Source organism: Onychostruthus taczanowskii, unplaced genomic scaffold (assembly GCF_017590055.1).
Source record: "Onychostruthus taczanowskii isolate IOZ18803 unplaced genomic scaffold, ASM1759005v1 scaffold55, whole genome shotgun sequence".
Taxonomy (NCBI): domain Eukaryota; kingdom Metazoa; phylum Chordata; class Aves; order Passeriformes; family Passeridae; genus Onychostruthus; species Onychostruthus taczanowskii.
The window spans coordinates 5,722,492-5,736,910 of record NW_024503124.1 but is presented as its reverse complement, the minus strand read 5'-3'; the positions used below and the strand labels follow the sequence as shown (position 1 = coordinate 5,736,910).

At 42.2% G+C, this 14,419-nt stretch overlaps 1 protein-coding gene across 2 annotated transcripts; it reads right to left on the bottom strand.

Moving 5' to 3' along the window:
- Window positions 1–1,188: 1,188 nt before the first annotated feature.
- On the bottom strand, window positions 1,189–13,937 carry BTBD3 (BTB domain containing 3). Of its 2 annotated transcripts, XM_041417264.1 has the most exons (5): window positions 12,717–13,937; window positions 10,711–10,975; window positions 10,062–10,152; window positions 9,443–9,561; window positions 1,189–5,544 (listed from the first exon to the last, which is right to left on the bottom strand). In XM_041417264.1, exons 2-5 carry the CDS (start codon window positions 10,851–10,853, stop codon window positions 4,512–4,514), a joined length of 1,386 nt encoding a protein of 461 aa, XP_041273198.1. In that variant the 5' UTR covers window positions 10,854–10,975; window positions 12,717–13,937; the 3' UTR covers window positions 1,189–4,511. The 2 variants fall into 2 exon arrangements, with proteins under 2 accessions (XP_041273198.1, XP_041273197.1); XM_041417263.1 differs by lacking the exon at window positions 12,717–13,937 and having other exon boundaries at window positions 10,711–11,033.
- Between the last annotated feature and the right edge of the window lie 482 nt (window positions 13,938–14,419).

The window sequence follows — 14,419 nt, the reverse complement described above, 5'->3', positions numbered from 1 at the left end:
TGCCTCACCAAAAAGGGTGCAATACTGACACTGCTCTCCCTAAAATCAATTTCCAAAGCAAGTGTCTTATCACTCCCATCATATTTCAGGCAGAAGCAGAGGAGAAAGTCCCTTTGGATGAGACAGGCCATGCTTCATTCATCTTGTCCACTTGGTTCTGACCTGTTTACCAAAGCATCTGAGGCTGCCAGCAGCACCAATCTCCTCTGCCACACCAAGCTAGGCTGCTGCTGCCAGTGTGGTCCTTGCTGCACCACGTCACGCTGGTATCTGCCACACATTTAAGAGCTGGTGCCATTAACACAGAACAAGGCACAGGACAGTTCCTGCTCAAGGCCACTTTCAAATGAGAAGTGCTGGGCACCTAAGACAACTTGGATCCAGAAGGGAGTGGCATGGTGCCAAGTATTGAAGTAAAAATTCTAGAAAGACAACCTACCCAAAGTGGCAAATTTAATGCCTGTAAACATGCTTCAGTCAGAATTTTAGATGAACTCTGAAGGTATTGATTTTTTTTCTGGGGTAGATTTCCTCAAATTTCCGTATCTCTTTATCAGACTGTATTTTTTATCATTAGCCAGTAATATATGGAAGGTCCTGGAGATGGACATCATGGAAGTGTGAGCCTTTAAAAGAAGTGACCTTTAAAGTCAGTGAAGTCTCAAATCTCAAATCTCCTGGAAGAGAATTGTTAATACTGAGAATTCTGAATAATATTATATAATTAACTTTTCAGCAGAGAACAGCCTCTTGGCACTAACCATGTCCTTTCTGATACATCAGAGACTGAAAAGCATGGCCTTTCCTGTGCCAACTGTCTTTTAGAATAAACAAAAGACCCTCCCCCTTCATCTCCACATGCTTAATAATATTAATAGAACATGAAAATATTAATGCTAGTAGACAAGGTCTTTCATAAAGTACATAAATGAATTCATTCACTCCAGCTCATTAGCTTAATCGTCAACCTTTTTACAATGCAACTGATTAACATTTTCATTGTTCTTCTTTGATTTTCCTTAGACTTTTGCTTCTTTGGGGATCAAAAGACCTCTGAATGCATAAGCTCAACAAATATCCCTGCACAACTGAACAACAATAGGAAGTGTTAAAAGAGATAACTAAGGACTTTCACAGCTCATGCTTCAAAGATACTGCAGGAAACAACCATTTAAGAATCATTTTTATTTTTATGTTTAACGTGATTATACACATTCATGAGTCCAACAAGATCTGCACTGTGACATTAAAGATACAGTACAATAACATTCAACATGAGGTACTTTATATATTTATATATATCTGTCCTTTATAAATAATGCTGTAAGCCTGCTAAGTCAAACACTGCTTCAGCACAAATGGGTGCTGGGACCTGAAGTGAGCCGAGTTTATCACAACAGAAAAACAAAATCCAAAATAGTTCAGTGCAATAAGTGTGTAGAATTTAAAGTGTTTACTTAAATACTATTTTAGATATGCAGAAAGTATATTACACTATACTCTCTTATCACAGATTCCTCTCACCAGCAAATCAAAGATACAAGTAGCAGGGAACAGTTTAGACAAAATCTGTGAGGTGATCTCTATTGACATTACGTTTACATGCCAGGCTGATATGGCTGATGCTTGCAAGATGTCAGTCAATGTACTCAAGCTTGGGTGCTTCTGCTAAACCAACCAAATCCACATTCAGACACCTACTGAAGGGCTCTGATGTCCCAAGGTGAGTGGCACTGGCCACCTTCTTACATCCCAGTACTTGTTAGTGTCACAAAGTGCTCAGAAGCAAGTTGTGCTGTGAGCATCAAAAGGTGTTTTGGGTGCCTTTTGTCTGATCAGCCACACTTGAAACCTTTCCCTGCACCAGCTCTCAAAACCCAAAATGGACTCAGAGGAATTAAGCTAGAGGTTGCTTTCATCCTACTTCGTCAAAAAGACTTCATAAAAGAATCAAATAAGAACAATAGTTAAATAACAGCTCATTTTCTACACATTACAGCTACAGAGTGTTCTGATCTCTGAACATCTCTTCCAGACAGTGAATGTAGCAGATATGTCACCTCTATTTGCAGGTAAGTCAAAACAAATAACAAATTCAAAGTGAGAACCCCAGACCAGTTAATCCAATGCAGTACTCTGTGACTTGTCTCACCAGCTGTGGCACATGGTTTTTTTTTTACCAAACAAATGGGAATGCAGCTCGCTACCACAACCTGTCAATCTGCTTATCACTCTGAGTAATTACATCTGCATCAGCCACTTGCTGTACAAAAATTTAATCAGCTGATTAGCATCTTGCTCTGCTTTGAAATGTATCTAAATAAACGGAACTGCTGCTCAGATGTTGTCTAAAAGTAGATGACCATTACCTCATCACAATATCAGAATCCTTTCTACGATCTCTTCAGCAACTCTTTCTCCACTCCATACCATTTATACTCTTGTCTATTTTCAGTTGTAGATCTAAATATAAGTAACTGGAGGTTTTTATAAATCTCTCCCTGGGAGTTTTCCATGGAGCATTCTGTTTAGATTTCACAAACAGTCTGGATTATGTACATCTGTTACAAAAAAAAAACAAAACATTTTTCTATGTATTTAGAGGGTATTTACATTTCAGAAAGAGTGCTGCTTACACACACATGTATGTGTGTATACAAAACAGTAAACGCTAAGATGGATGAAAGGCATAAATCCTGTGGAGTATTTTTACCTGGCTCTCCTTTTATTACCTAGAGAGAAGATCTGGGCTTTGACTACACTCCACTTTTCCTTACTTCAGATGGTATTTTGGACACTGCAAAGATGTATTTTGGCACTTTCTGATGGCTGGGGGCCAGGATTCCAGCCATCAAGCAACACTTAAGAGTAACAGTCTTAAACTGGTAAAATAATATGAGAAAAACATTTTTATTACAGAACTGACAAGTGAATTTAGGGTTAAGCTACATTAATGTGTGGATATACTGTAACATTAATCTTCAGCAGGTCTAAAGAATCATTTGGTCCTCTCATTTTGTTAAAAGGTACGCTACAAACAGAACCCATTTCAGAGGTGAAGCAGGATGCTTTACAATGGGCAGTGCAGCCTTTGAGGAACAACTGCAGTGCAGTGATGAAGGATTTTCTCATGTTTCAATAGTACCTGTAGTTCTTATTTATACTGGTTTCCTCCCCTGATACAAGGAGTATCCCTCATACTTTTCCAAAAGTGATACAGACATGTAACTTCCTGTTACATCATCAAAAATGATATGGACATGCAACTTCCTAGGGGGAAAAGCAAGGAGAGGAAAGGAAAGGGAACCTTTTCAGGCAAGGAAAAGGTTCCAGACCACATAATCCTCTGATTGATGTGTAGCCATAAGCAATTGCAAGAGCTCCAACAATAACCCATTAGGGGAGACTTCCTCCCCCTCACTGCCATTGGATGGTATACACTAAGTGTAACGTGACCACAGTTGGGAATCTTCTGTCTTTGTCTAAATTTCAACTGGTAATAAAAAGAAAAAAAAAAAATCTCATATTACAGAAAAAAAATCCAAGTCAAGATTGATACATTCTTTTGTTCCTCTAAAATCTGCCTCTACCATATTTAGGAAGAAGAAAAAACCCACCCAAAACAAACAAAAAATTATCCTGCACCAGATGATTTCTATAAATTCCCATTTATTTAGCAAGGGTTCAAAGAAATGCCATTTAAAGAGCAGATCAACTCCAGTGTAGCAAAACCTGGATCATGGGAGTAGAGTTTCAAGAGCTGCATACACAATTTGAACACAAGCAAGTACTTCCTTGCCTGCAAGGTGGGATTCCTACAAAATGAACTCCAGGGGTGGTAACTTGCCAAGCCCACATCCCTTCCTCACTGTGAACATGTCCATGCACTGGGGATATGGCTGGTATGCCATGGAGCTTCCTGAAAGATGCTTCCTTCTTCCCATCTTCCCCTGGAGCCATCCCAAAGAGTTGGCTACAGGAGAATCTCACAGGATGAAGGTTTAAACTTGTGCTTTTTCTGCTTTTAACTGAAGGACTTCTTTCAGCCCCCATGGTCGGAAGCAGCTTGGTTCACTGGAATCTCTAAAGTCTGCAGAGCAGACAGCAGAGAGAGCTGTAAAACAAGTCTTCATTTTCTATCCCTACCTCCCCAAGACAAGCAGAAAGCAGAAAATGGAGAAAGAAAAATGGGTCAATGAAGACAGTGTTTAGTGAGATACAAGAGGGGGATGTCCTCACCGGTGCATCAAAGAAAGGGTCAGCATCACCAGCAAACAGGCACCCCCTTTACAAAGCCTTTAAAACTTGCTTGTTTCTAAGAGCTTCCAGTTTAAATATTACACTTAATTACCAATGATGCTACAAGTACAGCAAGCCAGGAACTTGCCCACAGCATTTAGTTACATATTCCCTGTACTGATCACGTATCTGCAGATAAAAAGCTAAGAATCGGTAGGCCTGAACCAGACAGGTTCTTCATAGCAAAATGCTTTGTATCCACACACTCCCATTCAAGCGTAAAATATGAGTTCAGGAATTTGTCCTCCCTGTACCCCTGTGCCATTTGTACTGTCCGAGGAGCACTGAAACTGAACAGTCACCTTCCCACACTGAACTTCTGTCATTCCTTCTTGCCCAAAATAGCTGAGTTCGTTACCATCCAGAATCACGCTTGCTGTGTAAAAGGTGTCAGGCTCAATCTGCACCGGATACTCAAACCACACGGGAAAAGTGTTACTAGAACCATCCGAGAAGTATTTACTCAAGTTCTGGCCCAGGATGACCCCTTGTCGCTTCAGTTCAATCTTAGCACTGTACTCTGCCGACCCACAGCTGGAGCCGTAGAGCCCAAAGCCAGCAATAAACACTCTCTTATCGACAGCAAACTGGATGCTGTCGCAGCGGCCCCGGTAGCGCCACTGGTTGCTGCGGTACGCGCAGGACTGGAAGCGGTGGCAGCGCTGAGGGACCAGGCCTTTGCGGGGCTTGCTGACAAACTGCAGCTCCGGCTTTTTGGCAGCCGTGTACCAGAGGAAGATGTCGTTGGTTTCGTTGAGGGTCAGGATCCCGGACTGAGCAGCGCCGTTGGCGAAGTCGTCGAGGGCCATGGTAGGGATGCGGATCAGGTAGAGAGCCTTGCCCAGCACCTTGCGCTTGTTCTCTATGGTGGCCGTCAGCTCTTGTCGCTGGCACTCCACTTCAGCCCAGTTCAGAGCTGCCTCGAAAACAACAATTTCTTTGGCATTCAGAGTCTCCCTTCGGAGAATGCTTTCAAGTGTCTGAAAATCAATGTCACAGAAGCCCTCAGACTTCAAAGCGAGCTCAGCTTGGGCATCAATCACTTCCCAGCAGCGCTGGGTCAGGTCAGGTTCCTCAAATAAGCAGCTCTGGGAGAGCAGCACACAGGCGTTCTTTGCACTCAGACTTGTCTCCAGAAAGTTAACGCAGGCACGGGCCAGGTGAGGGACAATGTACTTCTTGGCAGCATAAAGAGTGGCCAGGACAGTGTCTGCGGCCAAATCGATCTCATCACAATAGATGTACCTGAAATAAAGCACACAGGTGTAATGCTGCTGCTTAACGCAACACTCGTTTGTCAACAAACTCATACAAAATCATGAACAAAGAATATTTAAATGGCTCCACGTTAAAATCAAGCAGTGCTTTGGGGAGTATTGATTAAGCCCAGAAAGAAAGTACAAAAAAATTCAGCACTTATGTTAAGATCATGGAAGAGAATGGGTTTAAATCGAAGGTGAATCCAACTTTCCATATGGAGTGCATGCTATGAGACAATTGTTTAAAAACTGTGGCCCCTGCAGCTCTGTGCTCCTTCCACACAGGTCCTGGCTCCCAGGCAGGAGCTCCTGCAGGGCTGCCTCCCTCAGCTACCACAGGAGTCTGGAACATGTGTTATCAAGAGTCCCTGGGCTGCACGTTCCCTGATGGTGAACCATGGTTTAATGAGGTGTATGAACAAATGCAGGAACAGTAACAAGTTTGTAGACAGTAACTAGGTAATCTAAGAAGAGAAATGCTATTCAAGTATATCAGGTGCTGTCCATTTCTGTAACTACTGGATTGGGTTCTTTTCAGAGGTGGCTTTTTTGTTTGGGCTCATTTTTTTGGTTGGTTTTTTCAAAGGGTTATGAAACATATTGGAAATGGAAGATTTTCAAGTTTTTAATGCTCACAACATCCTAACTCAACTAGCACAGCATTTTCACTCAGTCTCACTGCATAAGGATGAAAAAACCTTTATTGCTATGGCAGTGTGGTGGAAGAGATGAAGGTGAAATTCTATTTATGTGACTAAACTGCTGGGATTCATTGCTCAGAGAAATGAAGCATTGTACAGTTTGTTCTTTTCAATATCTCATGCTTCAGGGCTCCATTTGCAGCTGGTGAATGCAATGTGCTAAAACCATGCCAAATGCAATTTCACTCTTCACAGGGATAAGCAAGTCTTGATGGTTATGGCTGATAAAAGTGTCTTCCTCCAGAAAAGCTAAAGTCGTATGCAACCCTGTACTAATTAAAATTTTCTAGTTAGCAGGTTTCCCTACACAATGAGTTTTCTGCAGAACAGACGTGCCTATAAAAAGAACTGAGTACCTACACTGATCTGATTATAGTTGTAAATAACTATTTGTATTTTTGCAGCTGTGAGATAGTATCCTCCATGCCGCACTTGGAAAACATGCACTGAGGAGATACTGCTCCAGCAGTATAAAATCTAAGAGGTTACAGAGAAAAAAGAAAACTTACATAGAGCCAAGCTTATTTTTAGTGTTTATCACTTGGTTTCAGCTTATTTGTGAAACCAAAGAACCCATTTGTATATCAATGGTTACAGGCTTAGCTCCTTCAGCGCCCAAAAAAATTCCATTTTCAATTAATTCGTTTTTATGATTCTCCTCACTGCTCTCCTACTCTTTCCTCCCTTGTATTACTTCTCTTTGCCTGCTAGTACAACAGAGAATGACATCTGTTTCAAATCGACATAGTTCAAAAGTTGCTATTTTAATATTCCTGAAAATAAAGAACTAATATCACTGATGTACAGCAGACAAGACTGACTGTCAGCAATACTCCACACCTCTTACTCTGCCAATGCACCTCGGCTCTGGTTTGCAATTACTGATATTCCAGTTTCACCCTGTTCTCAAACACAGGATTCTGCCAGACCACAGGGTTTGATGGTTTAGTAACACATTCAGCCTGGGATGAGATGAGATCACAGCTCTAACTTAAACAGTCAAGACTAAGATATAATACATGAATGCACTGATTCACTTTGGCAGCTAGATTATGAGTTTAACCCTGCTTTTAAAACTGTAGAGAACAGTCAAAGCAGTTTTACTGGGAGAATAACTAATATCTACCCGTTGTGGTATTTCCTACATTACACCTGGCAATACCTTGTTTGTTGTCAGAATTCCCACTGTGTTATAAAACACAAAAAATATTTATGCCATCAGAATTCTTTGGCCCAGGGGGAAAAATCCCCAAACTTCTTGAGCAAGACGTCAAAACCAAAAAATCCAAGCTAAATATATTTTCTGACAACGTTTATGATGCAGAAAGAAGCCTGTGAAGGAGAGGCTGCTTTGGCATAGCTGAAGTCTTTCCTTCTGTAGCAAGACAGCCTTGCCATCCATGGCTCACAGCAGTTGCAGGAAACACTCAGAGGGATGGTTTCCCAGAGTGAGAGGAGTGAAGGGGACAGTGGCTCCCCCTAAGCTCCACATGCAGTGGATCCTGTGACTGGGGGATGCTGCACTGCTGAGCAGCATCCCTGTGCCTTCCCTGCACCATCCCAGTGTCACACACACTGGGGCACTCTGCAGCCTCAGACATGCTGCATCAGGGAAGACAGCACTGGCAAGGTTACCTCAGCAGCCACACAGACCACAAACTTTTTCTGGTCTTTAGGGTTTTTTCAATAAAAGCTGAGAAGGTGAACAATCCCATGGTTCTGGCCATGCTCTCATAGATAGTTTCTTAAATTGCCATGGGCTAAATAATATGCCAAGACCTAGATGTCAGTATTGCTACTCTCTTTTCTAGGCTTTCTTTCTGCACACATTTCTTAATGATAAATTCAGAAAGCATTCAGTTTTTATACAGCACATCGTGTTTAGCCACGGTGAAATAGATTTGCTGTTCAAAAAGAAAGGGGGGCTAGAAGAACCCAAGTATCTTGTATTTGTGATTTGTAAAATTCAGCATGAAAGTGAAGTGTAAGTCTGAGCTCTGCCACAAAATCAAAGAGGCTGAAAGCAAAGATCCATAACACACCTCCCTACATAATGTCACATCTTAACTTTATATTCCAGGTCTACAGAACATCTGTGGAGCTCCCCTGGCAGTCACCAATATTTGCACAGAGCATTCCTGATGTTGATAATAACCTATAAAAACTCTATGTGCAACTTTGAATATTCATCTATGATGCCAGTGAAATGTTAAAACTGAAAAAGAAACTCTTCTGTAATCACAAGTTAATCAAAACAATCTATGAAATACAATAAATTGCTAGCTAGTGATTATATCATTACGTGCAAGAAAACCTGCAGCATATTAAAGGGATCACTATCAGATAGTGATGTATTTTTTGTATAGGAAAGCAACAGCATTTACTTAAGCTGAAGGAAAAAAAATCAAAAACTCAAAGCCATAGCATTTCTGTGATAGGGCATTTCTCCTTAACAATCAGAATTTATAGATACATTCAAGGACAATTCAGCAGGGAAGCTGCTTCATTATGCCCATTTAGGAAAAGAGAGCATTTCTTATGCAGTTTGCAAGAAGAAAAATAATGATCATGTAAACTGACTCGTTTTCCTTGTTAGATAAAACCCCCTATTCATGTAAACAGCCTTTTTATCACTTTCCAAACACATCAATATGATACACAAGGAGAAATTTATTTTTCAGAGGCTATACTGAATAACTTAGGGTCATTTTTCTAAGACAAGACCTGCATACTGCAGGTTTATAAAAAAGCTGGAACAATGTCAGTCTACAAACCCAGCAATTTACTGGGTCTGAGGGGGTTCTGTGCATGCATTTTTAACTTTTCTTTATGCTTGCAAAGTAGAACAGTTGGTTTGGGGTTTTTTGTTACAGCTGACAAATCTTTTTAGTAACTCCATTCCTTTGTGTAACATACAGTGACAAATCAGATCGATAGGCATTACAGTACACAATGTGCCCAAAGATCCCCTGTCAAAGTCATTATTTACAGCTGCCTACATTAGTCTAATACGTGTGTGCCTGGAAGTATGGGGGGAGAGCAAAAGTGAAAGTTTAAAACACAAAAAGAGGAATATTTCAAGCAACTGCTTTCTTTCTGTTTATATGCAACTTCAGCTATGACATTGGCAGTATTTGTATACATCAGACAGGAACACATATCCAGCAGATGAATGATGCTTACTTCAGCATTGCAAGAAAAGCAGCAGGCTCAACATCTGGTATACGGATTTCATCTTTGTCCTCAGCAAGCTCTCCGTAAAACATTGCATGGAATACAGAGCTCCCAACAGCCAGGACATACTGTTGAGAAAGGGAAATCTTATTTCATGCTTTGAACTGAAAACACTGCCAACACAAACAATGTGGGAGAGCCACTCTGAGCAAACTGGGCTGCACTGATAGGCTCTACAGACACACTTCAGTAAGAAATTAAGTCCAAGTTAAGAACAAGTTACACATTTTCCTTGTATTTTACTCTCCTGGGCATTGATGCATTAGCTACTGGAAAACACTCACCTCCACCACAGAAGTTAACTATTTCTAGGAAATCTCAAGAGCAGTATTAATCAGCAGCACAAAGCAGTATTCCTCACTTCACTGCCTTAGCCCAACAGATGTGCTGTTTAACCAAAAACCACAAAGAAAAGCCAGGGAGAGACCATCCCACTGCATGTGGCCTTTCCAAACACAGACTGCTGCCTGTCCCAGAAGAGCTGAGCCTCCCACGCTCTGTCCTGCTGTAACTGTGGGAGCTCTCTCTGGCTCTCCCCACCCCAGCAGATCATGCAGCTGTTGCTTACTTTGTGTCCTGGCAGCCGCTGGGTCCCACCTGGTGGCCCGACCACAAAATGAACATCTGCCATCAAGTCATTGTTGAACATCACTGCATTTCTACAAACAGAGGTAGCATGTTAATTTGTGGCACCCAGGAACTCTCTCTGCATGTCCCAGATGCAAGAAATTTGATTTTTTAACAACTTCAAGTTGCTTGTTAGCAAAGAGAAGCAGGTCACACTTTGCTTCCAGCTACTTTACACATCATTGCACAAATACACCAGAGAAAGCACTAAGGAGGTAAAAGTGTTTCTGGTGTGTGTGGGTGCAATAAAACAAACCCCCAAACTTCTGAGAACTTTCCAAGAAGTGGAAATCAAAGTCCAGAGCATTTATCACTGAAAATCCCCATTACGGTCTAAAAGGAAATCTTTATGGGTGTGCTGCAGCTTTCAGCAACACTTTTATTAACTCAAACAGATGCCCTGACTGGAAAACAGATACTGAAATATTTTTCCATTACCGAAATTCTCATTTCCCACACACATACAGGGAGAAAAAAAACCCAAACAAATAAAATATAACCATGTTTTCTTCAGCAAATAAATGCATTCTGGACATTTTGCTACTTTTCACCTCTCCATTCAAACACCAAAAAAACTGCCCTGAACTTACCTCTCTCTGATGGTTGGATAAAGTCCTTGCCAATTAGGTGCAGGAATAGTGTTGTTGTTATTGAGATTTTGCTGATGGTACTGCTGGACAGCAGTTGTATTAGTATTAGCTGGTTTCTTTCGGGGAAAAATATCAGCAGCCATCTTCTTCTTCTTTTTGGTCTTCAAGGTAATGATTTCATAGCAAACTGGAGGCAATTTGCTGTTGCTACTGCTGCTGCTATTTCCTTTCTTAGAGCTCTTCTTAGACCTGTTCTTGACTGTCTCTGGAAGCATCAAGAAGAAGGTGAGACATTTCATGTTCTTTCCTTTCTCATCTACCATCAGTATACTCGTGTGTAAAGACCGACAGCCTAACTAGCTAGGAACATTTAGGAATGTATGTGCAAGCTGTAACACCGAAAGCAACAGAGCTGAGAGTCTGCTTCTTTTCCAGCAAGACAAGGTGACCTTTCCAGCACTCAGAGTAAGAAACTGAGTTTAAGTTTGATCCAGTACTTGAACCGTTAAATACATCCCCATCATTCCTGCCAGCTTTCTTTCCTTCCAGCTTTCCCGGTCAGGAGCCGCCCGGCAGCGCTACAGCCGGGGCAGAGGGCAGGAGGAGCGCACGGCGGCAGTGCCAGGCTGCCGGCGAGCCCAAGTTGTGCGGGAAGGGCTGGGAGCGGAGCGGGACCGGCAGGCGAGCGGCCGGAGCCGGCAGCGCGGAGCCAATGGCTGCGGGCACCGAGCGCGATTGGGCTCGCACACAGTGACACCTATTGTAGCCTGCGCCGCTCCCGCGTTAAAGCCACAGCAGCGCTCCCGCAGCTCCCACGCAGCCGGCGGCAAGGATGGGATGGAATCAATGGCACACGCGGCTGCCCGGGAGTGCGTGAGTGTTTGTGTGCGAGCTCTCCTCGGCGCCTCTTCAATTTTCACAGGCGAAGCAATAAGAAGTTGAAATCGGGTAGATAGATCTATCTGAGTCTATTGCCGTGGGAGCTATTTCCACGGGCAGTCGATATTAGCACAGCTTCCTTTGCCTGTAGCATTCCCACAAATCCCTCCTGTAAGAGCTGTTCAGCGAGTGTGCGACAGATATCAGAACCGAATTAAAGCAATCAAGCAAGCACAGACAGCCGTGCAGCCAAACAATCCCTTTCAGCGCAGCTTCTACTCCAGTGTAACACGAACAGGGATGAGGTCACAGCTTCAGCTTTAACTCCTTCTGCTTCCAGATAACTTAACAGCCTTTGACAGGGGTCCCAAATCACTAAGCAGTGCTAATTAAGCCAGCTTACACCAGACATGGCTGCACCACATCAGAAGAAAACTTCTAGATGTGTAATCAGATTAAAGCAAACCAGAGTGAATATATTTAATCAATATTTCAAAGCATTAAATGAAAGGGTCTGAATGATTTAGAGAGTCTCAGGCAAAAATCACACCTTGAGATGCAAACAGTCCGATTTTACTCACAAATACTTTCTGAAATAAACAGGATATGCCAACCAAACCATTTAAATAGGAAATAAATCTAATTTTTAGTCATTAGTTTACTTAGAACTTAAATTTTGGTCAGATTTCTTTAATATCAGGTCAAGAGTATAGAAAAACCACCAAGTAAGCATAGCCACTTAAAAACAAAAGCAGGGAAATAAAAAATACTTGGTAGGAGGTGTCAACATATCACACCTTAAAACACTGGGGAGCAGATAGTTAAAATATTATTTCATAATTACTTTCAGTTTTAAAGAAAAAACACTCTGCTTTCAAGCTAATTTAGCCACATTTTGCCTTAATTAGTTTAGCTGAACAAGAGTACAGCAGGGAAATTAAAGTGATAAAAGGTTGGTGAAGAAATCTTGTTGAAGCCCCTGACAAATCTGCCACTGACTCAAACAGAAATATTACTCAGGCTATTTATTCAGTCTCCATCCCAACTGCTTGAATCACAGCTGTGGCTGTGTAACACACACCCAGAATGTCTTTAACCTGAGAATGTGCTGGTATTTCAAAGGTTACCAGGTCTCCTCGGGAGATGCTCCACACCAAGCACTCACTGCATGCCCGGCCATCTGGAGGCTTTGCTGCAGTGGTTGGGGATGATGCCATTCCCAGACACATCTGTCCTCTCTGTCTGAAGGCTCTGCCCGTGGAAGGGGGAACAGAGGGAGACGTGTCCATGCCTCAGCTGCTACATTTCACAATCCAACATCTTAGTGCAAAAGCTCCTTGACTGCTGCTTTAAAGGAAGATGGTGGGTTATGCCTGAAAGGCAGAGACAGATTCCTAAATACATTGAGGGGAGGTTATGTAACTTACAAAGAAATTATTTCTAGCAACCTTTTCTCTCTCCTCCACACATTTTCTTTTTTATCTGCAATAGACTGATTAGGAAGGGAAACTAAAAACCTAAACCATATTGAACTGTAGAGAGGGAAAAGAAGGGGTAAAGGAGAAGAAACTCATCCCACAGATGGAATCTTATAACTGCTCACAGCTGAGTTTATAACGGGAACACAGCAGGTATTCCCAGCACAGAATTTGAGTTTGTTGAGTTTCTGTAAGTTTTTTTTTCCCCTCTCCTTATGTAAATTTCCAGCCCTTCCAACTACAACAATAACCCTTTTGCCACTGCACAGGACAAACATTTCAAAAGGAAGAAATCTTTTAAAAACCTCTTAAAGATACAGAAAACCACAGACTCCAGAAAATCTGGTTCTCAGCATTGCAGTTGGCAGAAGGCAAAAGACAGCAGGGGTTGGGAGATTTGATTGTCATTCCAGAAATCCATTTTATAGACTCCCAAAGCATATAAAAATCAAGGTCTCTGCACATTTCTTCAAACCAATGACCAGGACAAATCCAAAGATTTCACATACACACCACATAAGGTCACTGGGAGGCTACAAGAGATAAAGAGAATGAGGGACAGACTGACCAGTTAACTCCATGTGGCAGAGACAGATTGTAAATGTGAATCCACCACCCTTTGATTTCTGGAGCACACCACACATACACAGCACGTTGTGCTCTCTGGGAAAGGAAAGGAGAGAGAAGCTGCAGCTGAAGCATGTTCTGCCTGAACTCAGAAGTGAGACAGACCCCAGTAGACAAGTAGCTGCACAACAGGATAAAAAAATCCAACCCAGTAAATAAAAAGCCATCTTTGCCTGCTCTTAAGCCACTCACCAAAACCCAGACTGCTCTAACTAGAAAATAGCACAGATTCCAGAACAGAACCTAAATAAATTTAGATTTTAATAGAATTCCTATGACAAACCACAAACCTCTCACAGGTTTGCACCACCTTCCACTGCACTTCATCACCTCAGGAACTAAGTCTCCTAAATTACTCATTAGATGGGTGTGAAACAGGAAAAACAACCCCCAAAGAAGTAGTGCTATTCTCTGTAGGCACAGAGTTTGTGGCAATTGGGAGTGGGGCTGTGGCTGTGCAAAGAGGTGACCAGCACTGAAGGCAGTGAGCCATGGAGTGCCCAGGTGCACTGACCAAAGGGAACAGAGGGCACACAGGTGCAATGCATGACCATGAGGGCTATAAAAGGTTGGGCTAAAGAACAACAAAGGCAGATGCCTGGAGCCTTCTGATGTGATGCGATGCTTCTCTGCATGGGTTGAGTCCTTCTGATATTGTATGGTGATACTCTGTATCGTGGCCGTCGGGACTGAGGCATGTGCTGTGGCATATGCTGTGACAATTC

Bases quoted from the DNA above. Each gene is read 5' to 3' on its own strand.
- BTBD3 (XM_041417263.1), bottom strand. From the start codon at position 11,033: ATGGTAGATGAGAAAGGAAAGAACATGAAATGTCTCACCTTCTTCTTG. The intron at 10,153-10,710 runs GTAAGTTCAGGG...CTCTGTTTGTAG, and splicing joins TATCCAACCATCAGAGAGAG to AAATGCAGTGATGTTCAACA. The intron at 5,545-9,442 runs GTAAGCATCATT...GCTTTATTTCAG, and splicing joins GCTTTTCTTGCAATGCTGAA to GTACATCTATTGTGATGAGA.